Here is a 24,150-nt window from a genome sequence, read left to right as displayed (position 1 = left end):
GTGAAGTAGGATGACATATAATGTGCCAATTTAGGATGCAAAATAGAGGCAACTACAGAATTTGCTTGATTAGGTGGTTTCTAATGAAATCACAAAATTGGTGTAGGGTGTGTGGGTGGCCTTTACAGTGCTTGGTGCAGAGTCAATGTTAAATAAATATCAATTAAATAAAAAAACTGGAAAGTGAACAATGTGCTATAATTTTGAAGGAATAGTACAAGAAATAATCAATCTTCCTTTAGTCAGGTAATTCATGATAAAAATGAAGAACAAATCATTTTTATGAGTGGACTCATAATCCTTTTTGACTTTTAAGAAGAAATAATTCCTTCATGTGAAATACTCCATGAAACTTCCATATTTCTTAAATTTAATTTGTAGCATCTCTAGGTTAATATATCTATAACTCTGCTTTTCCTATTTGTCTATATTTCTCTTGCAAGATTATATCCTCTTTCAAAATAAATTAACATTCAGAAGTTATTTGAGTTATGTCTTGTCAGACTGTAATTATAGTTGCCTAGTTTGGAAATAATACACTGAGAAATGGGCTCCTCTAATTCCAAAATAGTTCCTGCAAACACAATACAATAAACAAGATGTAGCACTTCTTCCCTTAATTTCCTAGAGAATTCACCCACACAATCTGCATGACTGTATAAAAGAATCTCTTCAGTTCTCTAAAATAGAAGCAGTTACACCTGTATTCAGGTAATCATCTGGTAAATACACTGCATAAGCAGGCAAAATACCTAGTTTTCCCTCCCATTCTGTTGCTTAATTGTTCATTCCCTAGGATCCCAGGTTCCCATTCATAAAATAAAAGCGATTAGATAATCTCTGAAGATCTCCCCAGTTTCCAATATTGTGTGATTTCTGATTTTCCATTAATTTAAGGAACACATCTGTTTACCTCTCTCCTGCCTTCCCTTCTCTGCTTGATACACTGAGACTATGAAAAGTAACAAATACAGTGGCAATTTCATTACAATTCCTGTGCCTCAGTTTACTTCTTTGTAAAAATCAAGGTAAAGATAATCTCTTTATATGGTGATTTTTGAGCAATCAGTTTCCGCATATGAAAGTTCTTGAGCAGCATCTGGAGAGTACTGTGTATTTAATGATTACTGGCCGTCCTCAACAATTACTAAGGGCTGCCCTGGTGATGGTACAAGTCTGCTTGCCATGAAGCAGACCAGGGTTCAACCCCTGGGGTGGGAAGATCTCCTGGAGAAGGGAATGGCTATACATGTCAATAAATATTTTTGCCTGGTGAATTCCACGGACAGAGGAGCCTGGTAGGCTACAGTCCTTGGGGTCACAAAGAGTCAGATACAACTGAGCAAATAACACACACATGATTACTAACTATTAGATCAAAGCCCAGAGAAAATGTAAGTACACCATCTTAGGAATTGTATCTTGTACTCTCCTTCCCTGAACAAGATAGGAAATATTATTAATATTAATACCAGACACTTCAGAGATACAGTCATGTTCAACACACAGTTTTGATACTCAAATGCAAGAGTCTTCACCTCCTTAAATACTTTTTCCTTCTTCCTTGAAATAAGCATGCAGTGCCTAATTTACAGGATTACTGTGGAATGTAAATAAGCTTACATATACAGAACTTGATGCTCAAAAACATGTTAGTTTCCCCTCCTTCCTCTTGGAACCCCGTACTGTCATAAATTTAGGAGATCCTCATACTATTCAAGTGGTAGTAGATTCTAGTAATTAAGGTTATGAGTTCTGGACCTACATAGTATGAGATACTGGCTCCAAAATTGACTTGGAGCATAATCACAGATAAAATATATAACCTCAGCTTCTTTACCTATAAAATGAATAATACTGTAATTAACTCTGAGATCTGCTGTAAAGATGTGATAAGGTCACTTTTATAACAGCTTAGGACAGAAACTGGTATATATTAAGATAAAACATTTAGTAAATATTCGTTGTCATTGACATTATATTTGTCATATCAATGGATATATTGTATTATTCTTACTATATGTTTTGAATAGCTTATTTAAAATATGTAATATTGTAACATGGGATAAATATGGATAAGACATAGCAGAGTTTCCCTGCCATAAACCATCTGCTCTTTCTTATCTGAAGGCTGGGGTTGCTCACTTTGCGGAAACATCGTATCATTAAGCAAAATCTTTCTCTTTGGTCTAGGTTGAGCTGACTTCCCCACATTTCTGAAGATAAATTTACTGCTTATTTCAGCCAGTTAATACTTTGTTTTCTTTCTTTTGAATTAATTAACCTTATCCAAATTAGACATGTTTATGTTCCCCTTTGATAGTTTTTCCTCATCTCAACTAAACTTAGGAAAAAGAAACCTACCACTTAAATACCATCCATTCAAGGAGCTTGTTTGAAAATTTCATCATACATTTTTGCTTCTGCATAATCTTAGAAGCATACTGGTGTTTTGATTTTATTTTTTTCTAATATATCTTCTGTTCCTTCACTGCAATACTGTCCACTTATCTGCTGGGCCAGTGCATTCTTCTTCATATTAAACATTTTTCCATAATGGAATCCAAAGAGCTAATAATAATAATAATAATAAATTTAATAAATAAAATAATAATAAATTTGTGAAATATGAAAAGACAAGTAAATCTAGTAATATTTTGATAGCTGCTGAGAGACATGGCACTGATAACTTTAAGAGCTCATATGCAAATCACCATTCATAACAGTTGAAGCCAGTTTTTCCCAAATAGTAAAAATAGCATTTTAAAGTTTCTGGAATTTTTCAGAGGTTAGTTAGAAGGCTTAGGTCATAAATACAATCAGAATGATTCAAATATTCATTTTAAAGAAAGTCACTACTATAACTAGGAACTGGATTTAACTTACCAGGTGCTTAACTCATCAGACAGATTTCTTATAAGTTGAGGCTTCACACCTAAGATAAAGTCAGAATATTAAAAATTATCATTTCCATGCAGTAATCCATCTCTAATTGCATAAAATCTTAGAAGAGAACTCGTGAGTTCCACTGTTACAGATATGTTTGGTAAATTGAACTAATTTTGAGATTTTTTTTTTGGCATGCAGTTTTTCCATTTCTAAAAAAAAAAAATGTGTCTCTCTGATATTTTACCTTTGTTTCTATAGAAAAGTTACATATATACATATATACATGATATATTCTGCTTGATGTTAAATTGGCATTTAAGGAGAATTCTGACAAAATGTGAATATAGAAAAGGTCTCAATATCTCTGAAGATAGAGAAATTTCCCATCAGTATACTTCGCCAAAGATGTAAATCATAGCTTCAATTTCTCAATTTCTACCTAATAAATAAATGTGCCAAAGTTCTTAATTACATTTTCCTATTGCATCAACATCCAAATCACTGAGATCAGACATGGACATGGAGACTATGAGGAGATGGAGTATATAATGACTTTGGACTTGGAGTATATAAAGCTCGTTTGTCAGGACGGGGCAGAATCAGTTAGCTGAGGGAGACTGAAGTGAGCTGCCATGGGAAATATTGAGAATCCTACAGCTAGAATTAAAAGTTCAGAGAGTAGACCCAGGATTTAAGACTTAATTTTTCCTGGGGAGGATAAAATAGCTTGTTAGGGCTTATAATTTCTGGCTGATGCCCGGAAAAGACTCCTATGCTTTACCCCTCTGCTTTTTTTTTTGCGGGGAGGAAACTCACATGCCCCCATGGGCTCTCTTGCAAATGTGCAGGCAATTTACCAATTTATCTTTGTAAGGCAAACTCCTTTCTAAAAAGATATGCTTTTAAAAAAAATATGCTTTTTTTCTGATTGAATTTTCCATATGTATATTGCAGAAAATATATATTAAAAAGAATTGTAACAAAAATAAAATGGTCTCATAAATTTATTCGTATAAAAGTATTTACTATCTCCTAATTCTAAAAGGTCTGACTTGGACAAAACTTACTATGGAGAATGCATTTGTTGTTGTTTAGTAGCTAAGTGATGTCCCACTCTTTTGCAAATCCACAGAATGTAGCTTGCCAGACTCCTCTGTCCATGGAATTTTCCAGCAAGAATATTGGAGTGGGTTTCCGTTTCCTTCTCCAGGGGAGCTTCTTGACCCTGGGATCAAAGTCACATCTCCTGCATTGGCAGGTGGGTTCTTTACCATAGACCACCAGTGGAGCTGGGAGTGGTGAACAAAGCAGCCTTTGTCCTCAGTGAGGCTGGAGACCAAGGAGAGAGACAGACAATGCAACAAACACGAAAATAGGCTAATGTGTAATTACAAATGGTATATTTTAAATAAACAAATAGGAAGCCGTGGGTCACTTCTTTCCAATCTATACAAGTTTTAGTCAAGTGTAAATCTTGGACATTTTTATGTTATACAGATATTTATTCCTTAGTTGCCTTTTGAATTTTACTTTATGTAATTCCATAAGACAATTGTATTTTCTCATCCATTTTTTACCTGAAAATGTAGTATTTATATTTGTTGAACAGTTGAAATCATACGACTGAATTAATCCTTTAAGAAATTTACTTAATCTTTATTGTTTGTCTGAAAGCTTCTAAGATTTTTTTCATGAACCATTGAATTTTTTTAAACAGTCAGTGGGTACCTGTGAATGGATCTATTTCTATAGTTTCTTTAAAGTTTACCATTTGTCAAAGGATATATTTTAAAAGAGAATATAATTGAATTTTTATGCAAATGATGAATGGACACGTCAAAGATTCTATTGAATTTATTATTAATATTTAATGTAGAAACCCGTAAGATGTTACCATCAGTTCAGGCAACAGTTCACCACATATTTATCATCACTAAGGGGTGCTAAAATGAATTTATAAGTTGATGCAAAATAGTCAAATATCCAATGGACTATCATTAATTGCATTTCACCTGACACAATTTGAATTTCTACGTCCAGGCATTGTTGATATTGATATTATTTTGTGTGAATCAACGTCTCTATTTTGAGTTGTAAAATGTCTTAGCCAAAAATAATGAAAGGTAGATAATAACCTGAATGCAAGAACTAGTAAGGCCACTCACTAAACGACAAAGAATCTCACTGTGCTTTCTTGGTATTATATGTGCTATTAATGATCCATCTGAAGAGAGAAGTATGGCTGATGCTCTTGAGAACCTAAGAAGGGAGGAGATTACAGTGCAAAAGTGAAGGAGCTAAATCATAATTCCCTGGTTAATGGTTGATATTGACAATGCAGTGTTTGCTTGTTTATCGTATTAAAGTATAGTTTATTTACAGTATTGTGTTCGTTTCGGGTATATAGTCATGAGATTCAGTTCATATATATGTATGTTCATATGTATGTGTATTTTCCATCTCAGATTACTTTTCATTATAGGTTATTACAAGATATTGAGTATAGCTTCCTGTGATATACAATAGATCATTGTTGTTTATCTATTTTATATTTGATAGTCTCTATCTGTTAATCCCAAATTGCCAATTTATCCCTCCCCTCCCCTTTTTCTTTTGGTAACCATAAGTTTGTTTTCTGTGTCTGTGAGTCTTTTCCTGTTTTGTAAATAAGTCTATCTGTGTAATTTTTTCTTTTTTTTTTTTTTTAGAATCCACATATAAGTGATTGCATGTATTTGTTTTTCTCTGCCTGACTTACTTTACTCAGATTTCTTGGTCTATCCATGTTGCTGCAGACTCCAAGTTTTTAAATAATACACATTCACAACTTTTATTCCAAGAATAAAAATAAAGCAGAAACATTTGTGTTAATTTTTGAAGTTTTATTTTTCAATAATACAAGTCTGGTTGGTTGGAGGATAGGGCTTCTGAAGCAGGGGGAAACTTTGAGTGTTGGCTGGTCTTCTTATTAAAGACCCTGCTTATTTCACACCAGAAAGTGATCTTTCACTTTCCTGTTGTTATGTTCTCTGACATGTATACTGTGCATGCCCTACCCAGGAGTTTTCAGATAGCTGTCAAGAATTAGCTTTAAAACAACAATAAGCAAATATGTTAGGATCTTTTTATAAGAATCTCTAGCACATACTATTTTTAGGTTTATTTGTTGGGCATTTTAAACTGAGTCATAGAACTATGCTATTTTTCTTTTTTATATTATGAACCCATTTTAAGAATCCTCAACATTGACAACTCATTTTTATCTAACATGGCTCTCTCTACAACTTCAAAACAAATTCTCATGCAAGTACATCATATCCACCAAGTTGTTTAAAGACTTTTGAGATTCTACCCATTCCTAGTCAGTTATCTAGTGGCCTGATCTTGCTCCTAGTCATTTCTGACATTGGGCAAAGGTGCTCCAGGATGACTTTCAATTCCTACCGGAAAAACTGCCATTAACTTGAACAGTGCCAAAGATGTGCCCACTGACTTTAAGTGATATTCTCCACTTGCCCCCTCTAAGAAAAAAATAATTTCACCAGTAACAGGTGCCCACTGCACGCTGTGCTGTGTCATGTCCTGCTCTTTGGGACCCCCCTGGACTGCAGCCTGCCAGGTACCTCTCTCCATGGGGATTCTCCAGGGAAGAATACTGGAACAGATTGTCATGCATGCCTCCAAGGGATCTTCCCAACCCAGGGATTGAACCCAGATCCCCCACATCACAGGTGGATTCTTTACTGTCTGAGCCGCCAGCGGAGCCTAGTAATAGGAGCATGACATTAACATGAGCCCCATTCTCACACCCTCACTTCTCAGAAGGAAAGTTATTATCAGAATGGTTACATTTCTGATGCATAACAGGAGACTGGGCAATAAAATAGCTCATTCGTATTCAGCACTGACTGTGTGACCAAGCAGTGTTTCAGTCCGGCACATATCCTCACAAGACTGTGTGTTGGGCTGTTATTATCACTTGATGGATAATTTGTTGAGCATATCTCCCAGTCCTCGGAGTTAGTAAGCAATTCTGGGTCCAGAACACATGCCCATAACAAGTATACACTATCAGGTGCTAGAATTAGCCAGAGTTGCAGCTCACATCTACACGGACAGAGTTGGGAGAGACAGTTCCTTTGAACAAAAGAAAAGAGATTGATGTGGGGCTTAGGTAAGAGTACTGGTGTTGGACATATGAGAAGCTCCAGATCGCCACTGGCTACAAAATTATCCGAGTAGAAAGCTATATTTTTAAGAAATATAGTTGCAAGTCCAAAATTTGGTCTTTTAGAATATTCTTTAAATGATGCAAGTAAAATGTTGGAATTATCTTCTAAATCATTGCTACCCGGAATTGTCTGTATTGAATAAAGTCACATACAAAGAACGGGTTCTATGGGTTCTCAGTGTGGATTTGTATTACATGATACCTTTGATAGTCTACTGCTAAATATCTAAATTGATTACACAGCCAAAAGATCAGAGGGGAAGAGGAGCTATAAATAAGAAAACAAGAAAACTAGAAAAGAGCACATCAGAGAATCTGGATAAATCCAGGGAGTTGTAAGCTTTTGCTCATACTTAAACCTATATATTGCTAAAACAAAATGAAACAAAAAAGCATATAAGGCAAGCATTATACATTTTAAGGTCTTCATTGTAGAAAATTCATATATTCAACAAGTTCAGAGGGGGAAATCAGAGGTATCTTTTAGTTCATTTCCTCTCTTACTGCGATGTGGCCCCGGAGTTTCTTCATGGCATTCTTCATCTCCGAGTTTCTCAGCGTGTAGATTAGAGGATTAAGCATGGGAACAATGATGGTATAAAAAAGAGCGAACACTTTGTCTTCTGGTAAAGTAGTTGCTGGGCGAATGTAAATGAAGAATAAAGGAGCGAAAAAGAGGACCACCACAGTGATGTGGGAACTGCAGGTGGAGAGAGCTTTGCGGCGATTCTCTACAGAGTAGGACCTGACCGTGTATAAGATCACAGCGTAAGATATCAACAAGACCACGAAAGTCACCAGGCCCATCAGGCCCGAATTGGCGACGACAAGGAGACCGATTCTGGTGGTGTCAGTGCAGGCCAGTTTCAGCAGAGGATACACGTCGCAGAAGTAATGATCTATCTCGTTGGGGCCACAGTAGGGTAAAAAGATGGCCAGGAGAAACTGACCAAAGGAATGCAGGAACCCCCCAGCGCAGGCAGCAGCGATCACGGCAACGCACTTCTGTCTGGTCATGATCAGAGTGTAGCGCAGAGGCTTGCAGATGGCCACATAGCGGTCATAGGCCATCCCCGCGAGGAGGAAGACCTCGATGCCCCCAAAGAAGTGCATGGTGAAGAGCTGGGTCATGCAGCCGTTGTAGGAAATGGTCTTCTTTGCTGCCAGCAAGTCAGTGATCAACTTGGGGGTCACAGTGGAGGTGTAACAAAGGTCTGAGAGGGAGAGGTAACTCAGAAAGAAATACATGGGCTGCTTCCTAAGTTGACTGGAGGTGATAGAGATCATGACAAGTAGGTTTCCAATCAGAATTGCAGTGTAACAAAGTAAGAACAGTAAAAAACAGAGAATTTCAATTTCCTTCTTCTGAGAAAGTCCTAGGAGAATAAATTCTGTAATGTTATTCCTATTTTCCATGACTCAGAGCAGTTTGTAGCCTCCTGAAATTAAATAGTTATCAATCTTTATAAATATGTAAATACGATGATGTATATTGTTCCTTGTCATGCGCATTTTATCACGGAAAGCTTTCAAAACTTGAAGAAAAAGATTTGATTTTTACTTTGAAAGGCTTTCCTTGCATTCTTTTTTCCCTTTCTGGAAAATGTTAATTCCTGATAAACAACTCTGATACCTGATTTAAAAACTAACACTGTAGAATGTAGCATATTTACGCAACCATTCTATTAGCATGTATCAGCAAACATAACTGGATATTATGCCCTGGTAGAATTTAAGAAATGGTACTGTAGAGAAAAAGCAGTCATCCGTTTCCTATTTTCATCACTTGTTATTGAGGAAATAGACATAGAAATGAAACTTTGACAGAAAATACAAACACACTTATATGTGGATAATGTTATATGTGAAAAATTTCCTTCCATCTGTCCTAGGTGGAAATGTGATAAATAGAAAAAAAAAAAATCAACCAATTTGGAATCATGAGGTATATATATACACATGGCCAAAATCAGTTATATATCTGTTGTGCCTAATTTACAAATATGACTAATTTATAAGTGTGCCTAATTTACATATAGGATATGATATTTTATAGTCAAAGAAAAGGATAACAAGCGAAGTATAATTACCTTATTTTTTCAAAAGGTATCATCTCAGACTTTAAAAATATTTGTTTTAGACATTCAGTAAGGCAAAGAATGCTCAAACTACCGCACAATTGCAGTCATCTCACATGCTAGTGAAGTAATACTTAAAATTCTCCAGGCCAGGCTTCAGCAATACATGAACCGTGAACTTCCAGACGTTCAAGCTGGTTTTAGAAAAGGCAGAGGAATCAGAGATCAAATTGCCAACATCCGCTGGATCATCAGAAAAGCAAGAGAGTTCCAGAAAAACATCTATTTCTGCTTTATTGACTATGCCAAAGCCTTTGACTGTGGGGATCACAATAAACTGTGGAAAATTCTGAAAGAGATGGGAATACCAGACCAGCTGACCTGACTCTTGAGAAACCTGTATCCAGGTCAGGAAGCAAGAGTTAGAACTGGACATGGAACAACAGACTGGGTCTAAATAGGAAAAGGAGTACATCAAGGCTGTATATTGTCACCCTGCTTATTTAACTTATATGCAGAATACATCATGAGAAACGCTGGGCTGGAGGAAGCACAAGTTGGAATTAAGATTGCCTGGAGAAATATCAATAACCTCAGATATGCAGATGACACCACCCTTATGGCAGGAAGTGAAGAAGAACTCAATAGCCTCTTGATGAAAGTGAAAGAGGAGAGTGAAAAAGTTGGCTTAAAACTCAACATTCAGAAAACTAAGATCATGACATCCGGCAGCATCACTTCATGGGAAATAGATGGGGAAATAGTGGAAACAGTAGCTGACTTTATTTTTCTGGGCTCCAAAATCACTGCAGATGGTGACTGTAGCCATGAAATTTAAAGATGCTTACTCCTTGACAGGAAAGTTATGACCAACCTAGACAGCATATTAAAAAGCAAAGACATTGCTTTGCCAACAAAATTCTCCCTATTCAAAGCTATGGTTTTTCCAGTAGTCATGTGTGGATGTGAGAGTTGGACTATAAAGAAAGCTGAGTGCAGAAGAATTGATGCTTTTGAACTGTGGTGTTGAAGAAGACTTTTGAGAGTCCCTTGGACAGCAAGGAGATCCAACCAGTCCATCCTAAAGGAGATCAGTCCTGGGTGTTCATTGGAAAGACTGATTTTGAAGCTGAAACTCCAATCCTTTGGCCACCTGATGCAGAGAGCTGACTCATTTGAAAAGACCCTGACGCTGGGAAAGATTGAGGGCCAGAGGACAAGGGGACAACAGAGGATGAGATGGTTGGATGGCATTATCGACTCAATGGACATTGGTTTGAGTAAACTCTGGGAGTAGGTGATGGACAGGGAGGCCTGGCGTGTTGCAATTCATGGGGTCTCAAAGAGTCAGACACGACACAGTGACTGAATGGAACTGAAGGCATTTTAGGATAATAGTAGGTTTCACTTGAGTTTCGGTTTCACACAGGGTCTTATTCATTTGCATAAATTTGCTTCTTGCTAATTGATGTACTCAAACTCTTCAACTCTTCCTAATAATCAGTCATCTTGAAAATGTTTGTTTCTTTCTGTTCCTAAATCACACGTCTTAGTATCTCAGGCTGGCTTTTCTCTCTTGAATTTCTGTTATTTTTACCTCCTCTCCTCCTAGCCACTGCTATAAAGTAATGTAAGTGCTAATAATGTGTTTATAACCATCACACCTTTGAACAAACCAAAAGCTTTCTATTGGCAGAAGTTCAAGAAGCATAGACTAGGGGAAACTACTGAGAATTAATCATCACACTAAATCACACCAAAATTCTCTACCTCAACTATATAAAACACAGGACCTTAGTATTTAAAATATTTTATTTCATTTACTCCAAACTTCAGAGCCAATATATTCACAGTTTATTTTCAAATCTGTAATGCTCCTCTCCTTCTTTTTTGTTTTCAGAGAAATTGCCATTCAAATCTGTGTACATAAAGTGGGGTTTGGAAGAGGAAAACTGCAAATCTATCCAGTGTATGAGAGTTACCATCAATGCCCACAAGATGACATTTAAATAGGTGTCATACTGAATGGTGAAGAGGGGGTGTTTGTAGTGGTCAGATAAGCCATCTCCTTCCACCAGCAGTAACAATTATGCTTTAGGCTTTTAATCATTCCCAATGATTTCAAAGCATGTAATTTTCTATTCTGATTTCTCCCCTAAATTTCATTCTTCTTCTGATTTGGTGGGAAACACTGCAAGTTAAATATTCAATCACAGATTATTCTTTATATAATACTTGACTTGCTGCATGATCAGTTAACTTACATTTTCTCAGCCTTTTTTCTGCTTACTATTTGTCTAAAACTCTGCCTCTGTGAGACTCTTTATCAGATAACAGACCAAATTATATTTGAAAAAGACAATATAAATGCCATTTTGATAAGTGTGTTTGCACTAAAAGTGGAAAATCAATGAAATGATTATGAATTATCAAGAAAATAAACAAACACTTTTTAAATGCAGGTTATTTTGTCTTACCAATGTTTGAATATTTCAGGCAAAATTGAAAATTATTTTTAAAATAGCAATCATGTAAATGCACTCAATCTACTCTATTAGGAAGAGAGAGAAATAGGTGAAAAATTCCTAAAAACTAATTTACTTTTTAAAATATAAAAACTGTATAATGCCTGACTCAAAAACTATAGCCTGTGTTCCTGAACAACTTGAAAGCATTTCCCCTATTTTCAATTATTTCTATAGAAATAAAAAAGTATGACTCATGTCTAAAAGTATCACAGCATTTTCACATTTAAAAAATAAGTATTATATCATCTTAACAGAAGATATTCTTTAAAATGAAGCAAACTATTGTCTCCTTCATCTCGTTGTACTATTTTCTAACTTGTTGACTTGAGTATGCCACATCCCTGCTTTGTATTTCAGTTTAGGCATCAGTGAGCCATGGGAGTTAAACTATATCTTTAAGGATCTCTGCTGGACCTGAACTTTCTGTCCATGGTTCTGACATAAATTTTGAGGAGTCAGCAGCTGGGTGTTGAGATTATTGTTTTCCAAGCAAATCAGAGTAAATTTACAACTCCTCTCCAGGTTATCGTCTCTCTCACCTCTTATAAGGTTAACTGATCCGGTCTCAGAAAGAAGCACAACTCCTTGAGCTCTCCTTTAATTTGGATCCTTTAGAGACTGCTATTTTAAGTTCCTTTTATCCAACCCAGGTACATGGAAATCTATATCATCTATGGTTCATACTTACGTATTCTCTGAAATCTCTAATGATTCCATGAAGTAGCGAAGCTGGACTAGCAGTTCCAAATCTATATTTGTTCAACACTATCACAGTGTATTAAACTCCAACTACTTCCAGGTAGATTTCATTAACTACAGCCCACCATGCCATGGTTGCCCAAATATTCTAAGTCTTATGGTTCTTAGAACTACCTTCCTTGCTTCATATTTTTATCTGATTATTGTCAGATACTATTAAATGCTTTAGCTTATCTCTCTAAAACAAATCTTATCTTGGTGAGAGTTAGGGCCAGTGCCTCATTTTCTCCCTGAAATGAACAAAATTAAAAATGAAATAAAATTCATGCCATTCAGATCTATGTTGAATTGTGAATGCTTAACTTTGGAACAGATTATGTAAACTCTGAGCCACCTTACTTGTTTAACCTGTAAAGAAAGGAAAACAAAACTCATTATTAATTAGTTATCAATTACTATGTGCCAAAAGTTGTACTAGGTGGAAGAAAGACTAAAATCACCTAGGAGACTTCACTGAAATTCTCATTCAGTAAGTTAGTTACCTACTTCTCCTGCAATAAGATTGTGACTGGGTAATGAAATGATGAATTATGAAGGATTTGATGTATTAGATTATACAATACATTCCTCATTTAATCAATTGTAGTGCACTTTGTCTCATCATCAATTAAATTATTAATTATATTAGTTTTCTCATTATATCCTCACTCTAAGTGTTCAGTATGTATTTGTCAAAGAAATAATTTTATTTCATTGTTTGATAGAATGAAATGAAACTTAATTTTAATTATGTCATTATCAATATAATTGTTTTGAGACATAAAAGCACATTATAATCATATTTACTTCAGAAAAATAGAGACTCGGAAAGATCACCTTAGGATTGTTCTTCTAATTTCTCCTAGTATTCATTCTGTCTATTAGCAAAAATCATTTGAAGTTCACATAAACCCATCCCTGTAACCTTTCTCCATTTTTCACTCCCTTGACTTATTGTAGAGGCTAGACCCTTAAGAGTAGTCTTATATATTCAAACTCAGTAACTTGCCCTAAAACCCTGGATGTCTCCAGCCTGGGTGGTTTCCAAAATGTACAGAACTAAATCTGACCATGCTCTATTCACCACTCTTTCATTTATTCTGAATAATTATTCAGATCAACTTCATTAACTTCCTATTTTAATAAATAGGTTGAAATAGGTCTGTCTTGGTTGAAATGTAATAGAATAAGTGGTGTTAATATAGGAATGAGAAACTCAAGCTACAAATATGACACATTCAGGAAATTAATAGAAAGTAAGAGCAGAGTGATTTAACATACTCTGTGCACTCCAGTACTCTTGCCTGGGAAATCCCATGGACGGAGGGGCCTGGTGGGCTACAGTCCATGGGGTCGCAAAGAGTTGGACACTACTGAGCGACTTCACTTTCACTTTTCACTTTTATGCACTGCAGAAGGAAATGGCAACCCACTCCAGTGTTCTTGCCTGGAGAATCCCAGGGACGGGGGAATCTGGTGGGCTGCTGTCTATGGGGTCGCACAGAGTTGGACACGACTGACGTGACTTAGCAGCAGCAGTGCTTCTTGAGGTTTTCCTTAACAGATTTTCTGTGTCCTTAACTGAAATATAAGTCACCGACTTTCTACTTTACTTGTTTCCCTTTAATATTCCCCAGGCTATGAAAAAATGTTTATTACTGTTATCGCTTATTACTTTATGCATCTGACATAGGAAGGGTAAGTTATCACACATGAGTTGTATAAAAAATATATAACCATGAAAGAGATGCTCTATGTTACAAGGTAGATAGAGCAATAGTTTCAAATATTGACTGTATGTAAATGTGGCTAAAGTTTTCTTACAAACATTAGCCAGAGGGCAAATGATCATTAAATTATATTTAAATAATAAATTCTAAAAACATACTGATCAAGCAATAGTAATTAACTGTGGGTTGATTAAAGAAAAGTTAACTCTTGTCCAACTCACCAGATATTTGACTTAAATCTAAGGTACATGTAGTATTTCACAGTAACATACCTTAAGTTAACCAGTAAATTTTATGACTATGTAGTAATATGTCTCATTATACAAATAATTTTGAAGAAATCTGAAAATAGAACTTACTGCTCTCTAAGGTAAGGTGTCCAGCTTTTTTCTTCAGCAAATTCAAAAGGCTTTTCCCAGTTTTATTTTAATATTTAAGAAAATAAAATGGGGCACCATCAGCATTTATGTTGGCAACTATTCTTTATTTCTTTTTAAATAACACTTTTATTATATTCTATGGTGAACACAAAAACAAAGACAACACAAGGTTCCTATCTGATTTCTAAAAAACTTTACTTGGGAGATATTTAACTTGCAGACACTTATTGCAGTATCTCTGTGAGTTTGGAAATTCCCTTTGGGATACTTTGACCAAAGTGAAGCTGAACTTTTGGAACATTATTCAAAGACCTAAAAATAATTATATCGACCAAGCCATATTTTCCCTATGTGTATATGGAAACGAAGCACAAATCAGCTTCTATTTTAATTTGGTGACAATTGTGAGCAAAACCCTAATGACCCGGAAAGAAAGCTCATAATACCCACACCTCAGAAAGAAGAGGCGAGGAAAGAAAAGGAAACTCTGAGTTGCAGGTAAAGGAAAGCATTGATGCTGCCTCAATTTACAGTTTGTGGAGGATGCTGGCTATTCCAGCATGCATCTCCTAAAGTCTATTAATAATAAAACCTCTTCAAAAAGTTACCACAATCTATTCTTTATTTCTCAATGTCCTTCTCTGTTGATTTTGCTGTCAACAAGTCACCCAAGCATCTCCCTTATATACCTCATCCCTGCAACGGAAGATAATACCAAGACTTTTTGTGATTGTTCATGTCTGTCTTATTTCTCAGTAACATTTTGAGACTATTTGCTCTTTGACAGCATTTTATTCAGGCTCCAGAGACCATATTCCTCAAATGTATTAACATTTTAAAAAATGAAACTTCAACAACTTTAAGTGAAAAACAGTGGCATTAATTACATTTAAAATATTGTGCCACCGCTACATATTTCCAAAACATTTTCTTCACTCCACAAGAAACTTTGCACCCATTAATAATAACTCCTCAGCCTCCTATCCCTCTGATATCCTGTAATATACTCTGCCTCTAGGAACCTGCTTCTTATCTTTCATGTAAATGGAATCACACAATGTTTGTTTCTCCTTTTTTTTTTAAATTAATTAGTGAATTTGGCTGTATCAGGTCTTAGCTGTGGCACAGGGATCTCTCATTACTCTACCTAGATGCTTCAATGCAGTGTGGGGTCTCAGTTGCTCCTCCACATGTGGGATCTTAGCTCCCAACTAGGGACTGAACCCATGTCCCCTGCGCTAAAGGTGGTTTCCTAACCACTGGACCACCAAGCAGGTCCCCTATCCCTTTTTCCAACCTTGCAATTTAATCTTAAGTTCAGTTCACTTCAGTAGCTCAGTCATGTCTGACTCTGCGACACCATGGACTGCAGCACGCTAGACCACCCTGTCCATCACCAAACCCTGGAGCTTACTCAAATTCATGTCCTTTGAGTCGGTGCTGCCATCCAATCACCTCATCCTCTGTCATCCCCTTCTCCTCCTGCCCTCAATATTTTCCAATATCAGAGTTTTTTCCAATAAGTCAGTTCTTTGCATCAGGTGGCCAAATTATTGCAGTTTCAGTTTCAGCATCAGCCCTTCCAAAGAATATTCAGGACTGATTTCCTTTAGGATGGACTGGTTGGATCTCCTTGCAGTCCAAGGGTCTCTCAAGAGTCTTCTCCAACATCACAGTTTAAAAGCATCAATTCTTAGGTGCTCAGTTTTCTTTGTAGTCCAACTCTCACATCCATACATGACCACTGGAAAAACCATAAATTTGACTAGATGGACCTTTGTCAGCAAAGTAATGTCTCTGCTTTTCAATATGCTGTCTAGGTTGGTCACAGCTTTTCTTTCAAGGAGCAAACATCTTTAAATTTCATGGCTGAGTCACCATCTGCAGTGATTTTAAAGCCCAAAAAATTAAGGTCTTTCACTGTTTCCACTGTTTCCCCATCTATTTGCCATGAAGTGATGGGACCAGATACCATGAGCTTAGTGTTCAGAGTGTTGTCCTAAGCCAGTTTTTTCACTCCCTTCTTTCACATTCATCAAGAGACTCTTTAGTTCTTTTTTGCTTTCTGCCATAAGGGTGGTGTCATCTTCATATCTGAGGTTATTGATATTTCTCCTGGCAATCTTGATTCCAGCCTATGCTTTATACAGCCCACCATTTCTCATGATGTACTCTGCAGATAAGTTAAATAAGCAGGGAGACAGTATACAGCCTTAACATACTCCTTTTCCAATTTGGAACCAGTCTGTTCCATATCCCATTCTAACTCTTGCTTCTTGACCTGCATACAGATTTCTCTGGAGGCAGATAACATTGTCTAGTAGTTCCATCTCTTGAAGAATTTTCTACAGTTTGTTGTGATCTACACAGTCAAAGGCTTTGGTGTAATCAATAAAGCAGAAATAGACGTTTTTCCAGAATTCTCTTGCTTTTTCTATGATCCAACAGATGCTGGGAATTAGATCCTTGGCTCTTCTGTCCTTTCTAAATCGAGCTTGAACATCTGGAAGTTCATGGTTGATGTACTGTGGAAGCCTGACTTGGAGAATTTTGAACATTACTTTGCTAGTGTGTGAAAGTGAAAGTGAAGCCGCTCAGTCGTGTCCAACTCTTTGTGACCCCATGGACTACAGCCCACCAGCCTCCTCCGTCCATGGAATTTTCCAGGCAAGAGTACTGGAGTGGGTTGCCATTGCCTTGTAACTGTGTGGGAGTTTGAGCATTCTATTGCATTGCCTTTCTTTGTGATTTGAATGAAAACTGACCTTTTCCAGTCCTGTGGTTACTGGGGAGTTTTCCAAATTGCTGGCATGTTGAGTGCAGCACTTCCACAGCATCATCTTTTAGGTTTTGAAACCCAAAGATTTTGTACTCCAAGGCCAAATTAGCCTATTACTCCAGGTATATCTTGAATTTCAACTTTTGCATTCCGGTCCCCCCTGATGAAAAGTGGGTTTCCCTAATAGCTCAGATCATGAACACCTTATTGCCAAATTCAGGCTTATATTGAAGAAAGTAGGACAAACCACTACACCATTCAAGGTATGACCTAAATCAAATCCCTTATGATTATACACTGGAAGTGACAGATTCACGGGATTAGATCTGATAGACGAGTGCCTGTTGAACTATAGGTGGAGGTTTGTGACATTGTACAGGAGACAGGGATCAAGACCATCCCCAAGAAAAAGAAATGCAAAAAAGCAAAAGGGCTGTCTGAGGAGGCCTTACAAATAGCTGTGAAAAGAAGAGAAGCAAAACGCAAAGGAGAGTAGGAAAGATATATCCATATGAATGCAGATTTCCAAAGAATAGCAAGGAGAGATAAGAAAGCCTTCCTCAGTGACCAATGCAAAGAAATAGAGGAAAACAATAGAATGGGAATGAGATCTCTTCAAGAAAATTAGAGATACCAAGGGAATATTTCATGTAAAGATGGGCTCAATAAAGGACAGAAGAGGCAGGGACCTAACAGAAGCAGATGATATTAAGAACAGGTGACAAGAATACACAGAAGAACTGTACAAAAAGGATCTTCATGACCCAGATAATCACAGTGGTGTGATCACTCACCTAGAGCCAGACATCCTGGAATGTGAAGTCAAGTGGGCCTTAGGAAGCATCACTAGGAACAAAGCTAGTGGAGGTGATGGAATTCCAGTTGAGTTCTTTCAAATCCTGAAAGATGATGCTGTTAAAGTGCTACACTCAATATGCCAGCAAATTTGGAAAATAGCAGTGGCCACAGGACTGGAAAAGCTCAGTTTTCATTCCAATCCCAAAGAAAGGCAATCCCAAAGAATGCTCAAACTACCACACAATTGCACTCATCTCACATGCTAGTAAAGCAATGCTCAAAATTCTCCAAGCCAGGCTTCAACGGTATCTGAACTGTGAACTTCCAGATGATCAAACTGGTTTTAGAAAAAGCAGAAGAACCAGAGATCATCCTTTGAATCATCGAAAAAGCACGAGAGTTCCAGAAAAACATCTATTTCTGCTTTAATGACTATGTCAAAGCGTTTGACTGTGTGGATGACCACAAAATGTGGAAAATTTTGAGAGATGGGAATACCAGTCCACCTAACTTGCCTCTTGAGAAATCTGTATGCAGGTCAGGAAGCAACAGTTAGAACTGGACATGGAACAGCAGAGTCTTCCAAATAAAGAAAGGAGTATGTCAAGGCTGTATATTGTCACCCTGCTTATTTAACTTATATGCAGAGTACATCATGAGGAACGCTGGGCTGAATGAAGCACAAGCTGGAATCAAGATTGCCAGGAGAAATATCAATAACCTCAGATATGCAGATGACAAACCACCCTTATGGCAGAAATCAAAAAAGAACTAAAGAGCCTCTTGTTGAAAGAGAAAAAGGAGAGCGAAAATGTTGGGTTAAAACTCAACATTCAGAAAACTAAGATTATGGCACCTGTCCCATCACTTCATGGCAAGTAGATGGAGAAACAGTGGAAACAGTGTCAGACTTTATTTTTTTCAGCTCCAAACTCACTGCAGATGGTGATTGCAGCCATGAAATTAAAAGACGCTTACACCTTGGAGGAAAACTTATGACCAACCTTGACCGCATATTGAAAAGCAGAGACATTACTTTGCCATTACTTTGTTATAATTCCTCTTCATTTATAGCAAGCCTGCTTTTAAAGCTAAGAAAAATTTTATCAATTCTTATTCACAACCTTACAGAGTTATGAAAACAAATAGTAAATTGTGTCATATAAGACTATTACAATGATTTATTCAATCTTTTTTTTTTTCAGCTGAAATTTTCTTTTAATTAAAGACCCAAGGGACAAGAAGCTCCTTTGTGTTACAGTACATAACATATGGCTCTTATACAGAGTAAAATAGACAGCAGGGAGTCGACTGTTTATACCAGCGCTAGACTCTTACTGTAGCAGGCAAAAAGTGAGGCAGGATTTCCCTTACTGGCATGGAGACTGTAATACATCTTTACATGCAATAAGTTCTTTGGTAGACTTAATCATTTGGTGGAATTACAGAATTTGCAAAGGAAAGTAGCAGTAAAATATTTCATGTAAAATTTGAGCACAGTACTTCTCATCATATGCTCTTTATACAAACTTCATAAAAATGTCAATCCTCCTAAACTTTTAAGTAGAACCTCAAAACTCACCCATTAACTTCTGTCTTCAAACCCATACAAAAAAGTAAATAAGATAAAGAAGGGCAGATAATGAGTTTTTAAAATACGTTTCATGATGTTTCCAGTAACTGATCTGAAGGATGTGGAACTCTGAAATCCTCGACGGCTGCCACTCTCTCCTCTGCAGTCTCCTCCTAAGCACAACTGTAAGGCATCGTTTTGGAATAGCTACCTAATATATCTTAAATTAAGCACATAAATAATGACGGCAATAATTTTCAACTACTACTACATCGTAGTATCCTCGATATCACATACCCTATTACATATGAAGAACACAGGCTTTGAATGGTAAAAGTAAATTACTTACTACAAAAAAGAAAAACCCATGATGTTGAGAAAGGAGCATCAACCCCTCTTGATTTATCTACACGGGGCCCAGTATGTCCAAGTCCAAGGAATGTGGGGACTGGTTTGAAGACTGATGCTCCACCTTCTGTGCAGTGAGCGCTCTTCCGTCAAGAAGTGCTGTTCTCAAGTGCTTTGTGTTTTGATTTTAGCAGACACCAAGACTTCTGAAACAGTATTTTCCTTTGAAAATCAGAAACTTGTTCCCACTGTGGAGCCAGGATTCAAGCATTTTAATATTCTTTGGGCGACTTAGAAGATTAGTGTTGTAATCATGTAATTACACGTGAGGTTATTTCCCTTAAACCATCTGCACTGCTACAGTCCTGAACTCATCCTAGAGAGATCTGAAATAAATAAAGTGACTGAAGTTCTCTCACAGATGGGTTCTCTGTTCGGAAGCCCTCCTCCTCACGAAGCTGCCACTGTCAGCAGAGTTCACGGCGCCGCCGCCCCATGGAGCGCCTCTCACACGACCGTCTGCACAGGCGTGCCGCACTGTGCCGGAGAGCCAGCCCTCTCTGACGATGAGGTTGATCGGTTGGAAATCTCTCTCTGGAGCTCCTCTACCTTCTTCTGAAGCTCTGCCCGTTTTAGCGAGAAGTTCTTTGTATCTGTTGTGAATGGGCTCCTGGGGCTTCATCCGGAGGTTCCACCTTACGTAATATCCCACCCAGAGCTCTAGGTGGCGCATGCTGGCCACTGGGTAAAGGACATGATTGGAAGAGCTCCCGTAGAGGGGATTAGTGAAGTCCTCCAGCTGGCTATTTATGTAAGACCACAGCGACACAGTCCTCCTGGGGAGATTCTCTTTGCCTCTCTGCTGTTCACTGTTACAGAGGAATGTTCCAAATAAACAGCTATATAGGTGGTCCAAAATGGTAATGAGAAAATATTCTTTGAATTCAAAAGCTGTAGGAAACTGTCTTGTCATCTGCCAGACACAGTCAATAAACTGAAGAAAAACAGGTGATCTGTCTGCATCTGCATGGTTCTTATCTCCATGGCCAACTCTAAGCTGAAATCGATGTCCGAAGCTCAGCCACTCTTTCTCCACGAGGACCTCAAAGCCTCGGATGGTGCGGTAGTATCCGTCCAGCATAAGCATGGCCAGGGAGGTCAGCTGGGCCGTGCGGTCCCAGCCGTCACTGCAGTGCACCACCACAGACGTCTTTCCTGACTCCACCCTGTCAGCAATCCTGAGAGCCCCTGCGAGAATAAGCTTAATATGCTCCAGCCAGTGAGTAGATTCCAAGTTAGACAACCAGTGGGTCTCCTCAATGTTGGGGTACACAATTTCCTTAAGTTTTCGTAAAGATTCTCTCATAACATGGATATTGTGGATATCTAGGAAAACTAGTTCTGCATTTTGATAGGCATCTTCACTTTCATAACCTCCACCTTTTGCCTTATTGGCAACTGCATTAACACTTGGCCGGGCGTCGAATATAAAGATTTTATGAGATTGGGCATTGGAGTCCATAATGGCTTGAAGGTATTTTTCATCTTCTTTGCTTCGCTTCCCACTCACCCCTACCATGGGCTGGCTACATCGAGTGATTGTGGCTTGACTTTCAGGATGAATCCATGACAAAACTGGGATACGGCCCCGCGATCTGAAGGAAGCCACTCTCTTCAATTCTTCATCAGGGATATTTGCCGGAACAACCAAGAGGGCAGGGTAGGTATCACAGAGCTCATAGCGTTCATTTATCTTTGTTATTCTCCAGCTTTCATTCGGAATTCCCTGCCTTCTATACTCTAAAAGAGAGTCATATAGCTTCCACCCATTTTCAGGGAATACTTCTTTCTACTCAAAAGCAAAAAGAGACAGGTTATTAGAGACAGGAAATGCGTATTTCATTAGATTTTCAAATATTGATCTTCTTGTTCGCCCCTCAGGTTTATGGGCAAATCGTAAATTCCGAATATCCTTGCACACAGTTTCCAGTCCATAAGAATTTTCACCACGACTAGAAGCACCACCAATTTTTTCTACTCTGCTTATAACACCAAGAGAAGCATCTAAAACAAATGGGGGATCCCGTTCCATGCTTTTGAAATATAACCTGTAATTCGTAACAGTCAGAGTTCCTCGTACAGCACCAGTGAATGGACATATATAAGTTACATCTTTGGCCATGTCTTTAATATTTTCTTCTGGAAGCAAGGGTGGTTCTTCCATTTCTGCTAATTTGTTAGACTCCCTCAGGACCCTCAAATCAGGAGAAAAGTTCTCTGCAGAAGTTGATATGGAATCCGATGAGACGACAGAAGCTGATTTTGTATGCACTGAATTCTCTGAATGAGAAGTGGAAGCAATTATAATTTTTGAGATGTTTTATCTTCACTTCTGATGATTTTCAATTGTCAATGGCTCTTAACACATTAACTGGACAGGGAGTCCACGCTGGGCGGCCGTGCTACTGCTGGCTGGGAGCCAAGGCTCTCGCAACTCCAGCTCTTCTCCGTGGCACGGCACGGGGGCAGCGGGAGGAAAAGCCTGCGGCGACCGCCGCGGCTGCCCGGCGGGAGGAGCTGAGGGCGGGGTGCGACGGGCAGGGTCCGAGCTCAGGCCCGCGCCGGCCCGGCAGGGAGACCGGAAGCGGCCATGTTCCCCCAGCCTGCACCGCGCGGGCGCTGCCGGGAGCTGGGGGCGCCGCCCGCCCTCGCGCGCCTTGCACGCCGCCACCCCGCTGATTTATTCAATCTTATTGAGAACCAACTTGGTGGGGTAGATCATAGAAGATGCCATAAAACATTCATTATTTAAGAGTGCCTGCTTTACAGTTGAGGTGAATAACTGTCCCTGTCCTAACCTCAAGAAGTCAACGGGCTAGCAGAAGATATAATACAGTTAACAACACAGGTTTGAACTGAACGGGTCCACTTATACACACATTTTCAGTATTAAATACAGTACTACATAATTGCAGTTGGTTGAATCTGGGAGACGTGGAAATGTGGATTCACAGAAACCATGTATATTAATTGTATTTGTTTCTTTAAGGATTTTAATATTTTTACTAATATCTGTACATATTATTAACCACATTTTTGTGTATTAGCTTCTTATACAATTAATTGAAATGAAGTGTTAACTCTCATTAACCAAAATATGTGATTATGTAAGTGACTAAGAGACAACACATCGCTGCTAGTTCAAAACTGAAAAATGAAAAAGCAAAGATAAAAATCAAAGGTGAGTGGATGCTTGAATGTGATCAAGTAAATTACCATCTTTGAACACTTGTTTCCTTATTCCTGAAAGAGAAATGAAATTACCAACTGGCAAAAAGAAAAAAAAAACACACAACCTAAATATTGATAATTATTTTTATTCTATTGACTGAAACCTAGAAATTACAGGGCTTCCCCGGTGCCTCAGACAGTAAAGAATTCACCTGTTGTGCAGGAGACCGGAGTTCAATCCCTAGGTCAGGAAGATCTCCTGGTGGAGGAAATGGCTTCCCGCTCCAATATTCTTGCCTGGAGAATCCCATGGACAGAGGAGCCTGGTGGGCTACGTCCATGAGGTCACAATAAAGTCAGACTCCACTGAGAGACTACGCACAGCGCAAACCTGGAAGACATCTCAGTTCAAAGGAACTGCTCTGAGAAGGGAAGGCAGGAGTCAGAATGTACATGCATTTTGCAGCAAAATCCAGGTAGTCAGACCATCTGAAGATTACTGTAAATTAAAGAAAACCAGGGAGCTCATGGTAATGAATGTAGGGCTTCTCTGCGCCTGGGAAAGGGGAGCAGTCTGGGCTCCTTGACATCATCCCTTTGAGCTGCACCTTGACTGCTTAGGGCCAGTCCCCTGTTCTTTTCTATCCTGTGTCCTCTCAGGGTGCAGGTCTGACCCCAGCCAGGGCTCCTCGGGCGGGGCTCACCGCCTGAGCGGGAGGTGGGGCTGCAGGAGCCCTGCTCATGGCCTGGTGGCCTCAGCAGCCTCTGTCGGTTGACACTACAGGTAAGTTTTCCTTCACAGAATAAAACGTTTTCAAAGTTATATTTAAACCACGAACATCTTGCT

The 24,150-nt window shown here is 38.3% G+C and overlaps 2 protein-coding genes across 2 annotated transcripts; both read right to left on the bottom strand.

Moving 5' to 3' along the window:
- Positions 1-7,603: 7,603 nt before the first annotated feature.
- LOC110151094 (olfactory receptor 4P4-like) lies at positions 7,604-8,536 on the bottom strand. Its single transcript, XM_020914340.2, has one exon. The coding sequence runs from the start codon at positions 8,534-8,536 to the stop codon at positions 7,604-7,606; it is 933 nt and encodes a 310-aa protein (XP_020769999.2).
- A 10,806-nt stretch (positions 8,537-19,342) lies between these two features.
- LOC139037063 (phosphatidylinositol-3,5-bisphosphate 3-phosphatase MTMR2-like) lies at positions 19,343-22,520 on the bottom strand. Its single transcript, XM_070472934.1, is given in 2 exon segments — positions 19,343-20,705; positions 20,707-22,520. Coding segments are annotated over 2 exon segments (1,716 nt in total). The 5' UTR covers positions 22,297-22,520; the 3' UTR covers positions 19,343-20,579.
- Between the last annotated feature and the right edge of the window lie 1,630 nt (positions 22,521-24,150).

Source organism: Odocoileus virginianus, chromosome 10, assembly GCF_023699985.2.
Source record: "Odocoileus virginianus isolate 20LAN1187 ecotype Illinois chromosome 10, Ovbor_1.2, whole genome shotgun sequence".
Taxonomy (NCBI): domain Eukaryota; kingdom Metazoa; phylum Chordata; class Mammalia; order Artiodactyla; family Cervidae; genus Odocoileus; species Odocoileus virginianus.
Note: the sequence above shows the minus strand (reverse complement) of the source record. Positions and strands in the feature narration are given on the sequence as shown.